The sequence below is a fragment of the Brassica napus genome, unplaced genomic scaffold (assembly GCF_020379485.1).
Source record: "Brassica napus cultivar Da-Ae unplaced genomic scaffold, Da-Ae ScsIHWf_2399;HRSCAF=3100, whole genome shotgun sequence".
NCBI lineage: Eukaryota > Viridiplantae > Streptophyta > Magnoliopsida > Brassicales > Brassicaceae > Brassica > Brassica napus.
Genome location: NW_026015746.1, coordinates 40165 through 45778, shown reverse-complemented (window position 1 = coordinate 45778; position 5614 = coordinate 40165). Strand labels below are relative to the sequence as shown.

Genomic DNA, 5614 nt, shown 5'->3' with positions numbered 1-5614 from the left:
TGAATAATATACTAAATAAATTAAATAGCAAAAGTAACAGAATAATGAAAGCAAGGGTTCATGATTTTCTTTGTTTTGCAGTAGATGATCTATCTCTCCAATCCTAAGCTCTCCTCTTTCAATGGTGGCTTCTAGCCTCCTCCAAATTAGGTCTCAAAGGTCTCTAGGCAAGTCTGCCTCTAAAACAATACAAAACCCTAATAAATAGCCTAACAGGTGGCCATGGACTAATGTTGTAATTATTGAGATTTTGTGAAACTTGAAATCTTCTAATTTGTCATTAACTCTCGGATAGCTTCATAATCGATCGATACGAGGGAATTGACATCGATCGATATTTGGTGGTGACTATCAGTCGATATTGAGCTGCGACCGTCGACCATCTCTTGCTTCCAGCGAAGCTCAAAAGATCTCTAAATAGCTCCAAATACATCATTTTCTTGCAAATAGTATCTGGAACTGTAAATATTCTAAATAGACTCTATATAATAATAAATGTATCTTAAAACACTTATAAACCATGGCTAATATAGGTAAAATCCATGGTCTATCAACTCCCTCAGACTTACCATTTTGTTGTCCTCAAGTAAAACAAACATGCAGTCTCTCTGAAAGAGGTTCTTAAAACAGCAGGGACTCACATGATTTAAAACTTAGGGATTTCAGTCCCCTGTTCACCTATAATTTGGTTATTTGCCTGCTTAGTTGACCTTTAGGTTTTCCTAGGACTACTCTTCATTAGCATCATTTGTAAGAGAATACTTACATGCTTCCGGCGGGGTGTTGTCGATCGATGTTTGATGTGCGTCGTCGACCGATATTCCTGTTGACTTGTCGATCGATATTGCTTTCACTCTGTCGATCAATATGCCTATCTCTTCGTCGATCAATGTCTGGCCGAAATCCATGTTTTCCATCTTGCAGCTCCTGTGTCAGCAGGAAAGAGAGAAATTTTTAGCAAATTAGTAACAAAATCTAGATTAAATTCTAAACGTAATCTAATGGTAATAAGAAAGAGTCCCCGGCAACGGCGCCAAGAAAGAGTCCCCGGCAACGGCGCCAAATTTATATTACTCAAATTACCCTAAGAGTGAATTACTCTCTCAAATAAGAGGTTCAGATGTAGTACTTAGGGATCAAATCCACAGAGACTCTAGGATTACTCAATAGATTATGGTTTAAAACTAAATCTAAATTGAATGGTTTATGGGTTTAAAGCAGTAAATTGGTTGGGGAGCAAGTTTATTGCTCGATTGATTGTTTTGAGTTTGTTTACAGTTGGTTGAAGTAGCTAGATTCAGGTATATTCTCAGGTATGATAAATAATACTTAATTTGGGAAATTAGGAGTTTATTAATATTAATTGTTCTTGAATTCAAACTAAGGTATAATCTTTTGATTTTCAAATCTGGATCTCGGACCCCAACTCTCGTTATTTTGGTCGCGAGAAAGTGTCGATCGATAATTCTTTGTGAATATCGATCGATACACCTTTAAAATATCGATCGACAGGGCTATCGCTGTGTCGATCGATACTTCTTCCAGAAAGCTTTACGAGCGGGTTTGATTTGTATTCTCTAACTCACTAGACCAACTCTCGTCTGAATCTAGTCAGTTAGATCATTCTAGTTATTTTCAGGTATTAAGTCAAGCAAGGTATTGAGTCAAGCAATGGCTTGATCCCAATTAATCCTAGGATCTAAGTTTAAAGGGTGATCAATCCTAAACTTAGCTTTATTGCATAACTAGATGATTGAACTATATTTCTAAACATCCTAGCAATTGTTGTGTCAGTATTACATTTATCAACCTATTTGAGAAACCTAAATCTAACAGTAAAGACTACTCAGACATATTCACGGAACACATGGTTATGATGGTCTGAATAATACTTAAATAAATTAAATAGCAAAGTAACAGAAATAATGAAAGCAAGGGGGTCAAGATCTTCTTTGTTTTGCAGTAGATGATATATCTCTCCAATCATCAGCTCTCTCTTTCAATGATGGCTTTTTGTTCCTCCAAACTAGGTCTCAAAGGTCTCTAGGCAAGTCTGCCTCTAAAAAATACAAAACCCTAATAAATAGCCTAACAGGCGGCCAGGGACTAATGATGTAATTATTGAGATTTTTGTGAAACTTGAAATCTTCTAATTTGTCATTAACTCTCGGATGGCTTCATAATCGATCGATACGAGGGACTTGACATCGATCGATATTTGGTGGTGACTATCGGTCGATATTGAGATGCGACCGTCGACCATCTCTTGCTTCCAGCGAAGCTCAAAAGATCTCTAAATAGCTCCAAATACATCATTTCCTTGCAAATAGTACATAGACCTATAAATACTCTAAATAGACTCTATATAATAATAAATGTATTTTAAAACACTATAAACCAAGACTAATAGTAGGTAAAATACATGGTCTATCAGAAAAGATAAGGAGTCATTTTTTATGACAAATTTATATCCCATATGTAAATATTTTGAATTTGGATATTTATTAGCATATTTTCTAAGTAGAGGTAGGTGTTTTCTCAGTCCATGTTAGTTTAGATATGAATAAAGGATCATATACGGAGATACTCTTCCTCATAAATAAAAGAGAATATAGGCCCAATATACCACTTTGGGTTTGAAACTAAGGATCTACCCTCGAACCAAAAAAACCCTCGGCCACTTTGTACCTTTGTGTTGCATTTGACTATTATGCCCCTAAAGTGAGGACACGCAAGTGAGATTAGGGTTAGCAGCTGTCTTCAGCGATATCTCTCCGAGTACGGTTGGATTCGGCGTGATATCTTCGAGTACATTTTTAGCTTCCTGTTTCCGACTTAGGTCTGCACCTATCTCTTTCCCAGCCACTCCTCATGGTTGTGAAGCGTGTGAGGTCCAAATCTGAATCTTCGGAAAATCGGTGAAAAGATTTGATTGTAACAGAGAAAGGCGGGATGTAAGGGTTATCCGCAAACGTTTAGGGTTCTCGATTGGCTATTTAAAGCAACCCCTCAGAGACATAAATGTCAACTTGCTCTGGTAGAGAGAGAACGAGAACTGTTAAAGAGAGTATCAGAAAGTTGGAAATATCCTTTTACAGTAGTCGTTATCTCTTCGATTAAGGTTTGCGCTTTTCCTTTTGTCTTTAGGAATTAAAGTTGTTCTGGATCTTTGCAGCCCCAATCTTTTATGTCAGGCTTTTGTTTAACAGTTTACTTTTTTAAGGAATGTATCCTTCACTAAAGTTAATGTTATCTTTTGCAGTTAACGCATTTAAGATGGGTCAGCTTGTTAAGCTGGTCGTCGGTGTGTGGGAGCAAGTTAGCACTGTTGGTTGGCTGTTCTTGGAAGATCCAACAGAGAGGAACTATGATGTTATGGTTCATGAGAGCCAGACATATGCATCTTTGATGGATCTTGTGCGCACACGTTACAGTGTTGACGCACACACAGCAGTGGCTCTAACCTACGAGTTCCCCAAATGGATGAAGGTTTCTGGAGATGGCTCAACACCTCCAGGTGACGTAAAAGAAGATGGTGATGTGGATTTGTTCATGTTGATCAGACTTGAACTGCCTGATCTAAGGCTAATGGTGACAATTGGAATGATATTGTTGCACGGTATCTTTTCCAGAATAGGGACAACTATACTGTTATCGGCAGCTCAATGGGAAGTGTGCCTCCTAGTACGTTCTGTTGTCAGGGTTATAATGCTGGAAATCACATATCCTCCACGCCGTTGCACGATTTGCACGGACCCTTACATGATAGTGCTGCTTATTGGGAGGGAATGCTTGCACAAGGATGGCAGTCATCAAACCAGCAGCTCCTGTTGGATATTTGCACTGACGATGAGTATGCATATTTGCCAAAGAACAACTTATCTATGAACAAACGAGCTCATGTAACCTCTGTGGATAGTAGTGAAGGAACACAATCTTCGACTGACTCTTCTACAGCTCCATCCGGTGTTGTTCCAACCCACTGTACTGGTGGTATCCTAGGACTTGCTGAAGACAATCTTCCGCCAGTCAATCGCCCCAGTATGGCACTAACCATAGGTGAGTGCTAAGTTTTTACTTTAACCGTTAATAATCTAGAAACATGTGCTGGACCTGACATAGCAACTACGACCGTAGTTGATCCGCAACCACGGAAGCCGACAATACTGGAATATCTTACGAAGGGGAAGGGAAAGTATCTGATGCAGTCCATGTTGGCCAGAAAAGGGAAAGACCCCGCATCGACCATAGGGGCTGTCGTCCAAACCCCAACTTCCCGGACCCCCTTCTGGAAGAGGACTCCACGGATGAAGGTATTATTTAACTATTATACTTGGTGTATAAGCACTTTAGTTAGATGTTACTAAAGTTGGGTAAATGATATTTCTTGTTTGAATCAGGCTCGCAGGATGAGGGACCAGACTTCTGTATGTCGGTCAGGTATTCATGGATCGGTCGGCATTCAAGACCCACATGTCCCTCTATGCCTTGGCTAAGAAATTTAGTTTCTCTGTAGACGATCTGAGCCTGGCAAAATGGTTCTGGAATGTAAGGGTGTTGAGTGCCCCTGGAGGGTTTCTGCTGCAAAGTTGCCCGGATGTCCGAGGTTTCAAATTAAGAGGTTGAACGAGGAGCACACTTGTACTGTGGATGAGCGTAGGGATTTCACGAGACATGCAACATCAAATCTCATTGGAGAGATGGTGAGGAGCAAATATGATGGGGTGGGTTCAGGACCTAAACCGGGGTCTCTTAGGGAATTTATGCGCACGGACCATCAAGTCCCCATCACCTACTGGTAATCACTGAGTTCATCTCGCTTAGCTATTGGTTAATGAAGCAGTCAGATGGAGTTGACACATTTCCCATAACGCAAATTGTTACAAATATTTTGTACTAGATATATATGATATGGTAGCGTCCAACTCCGTAAATAATTGATAACATCTATGGTTAGCTGCTAAAGTCAATGTGGATACGCTAATATAATAACAGGGTAGATATAGCTGCTAACATTTACGGGTAATTGTTAACATGGATTATTAGCTTTAAGCTTAAGATGTACCTTCGGAGGCATCTGCTGCGTCCGCTCAACAATAATGGCTAGGTCTTCTGTCGTTATGGTCATGTCATTAGCAACAGTGAAGGCCCTGGTAGGCAGTTGTTGAAATGGTCATTGAATTGAAAATCAGAAAATGGCAAAAAATTGGGGTTGTTAGGGTATCTCACTTATTACGTCCTGCTCTCTCTCTCTCTCTCATTGAAGAGTACACTTCGTCAATATTATCCTCATTATGCGCTGCATTATCCTCGGGCCTGAAGGTTTTAATCTTTGGGTCACACTGGTAGTCGTTGAAGATGGGAGGGAGAGTCCGTGTCCTTTTGCTCTTTCTTGTGTCGCACGCTTCTTGAATAGTAATCTGCGGCGGAATGTTGGACTCGCGTCGAGCATCGTCCTGCGAGAGGCCGAGTGAGAACGACGGTATTTCGATCAGAGAGAAAAGGAAATCAATCTGACAAATATTTATTAAAATAAAACATCATAAAAGACAGTAAGTAATGGAGCAACTAATTTTATCGTTAACGACTAATACAGTTATTATCAGTGTACCTC

General features: G+C 39.8%; 1 protein-coding gene across 1 annotated transcript; it reads left to right on the top strand.

Moving 5' to 3' along the window:
* Window positions 1-3607: 3607 nt before the first annotated feature.
* Window positions 3608-4802, top strand: LOC125600829. The gene is made up of 4 exons (XM_048773412.1): window positions 3608-4059; window positions 4138-4313; window positions 4401-4427; window positions 4554-4802. Exons 1-4 carry the CDS (start codon window positions 3666-3668, stop codon window positions 4800-4802), a joined length of 846 nt encoding a protein of 281 aa, XP_048629369.1. The 5' UTR covers window positions 3608-3665.
* Window positions 4803-5614: the final 812 nt, after the last annotated feature.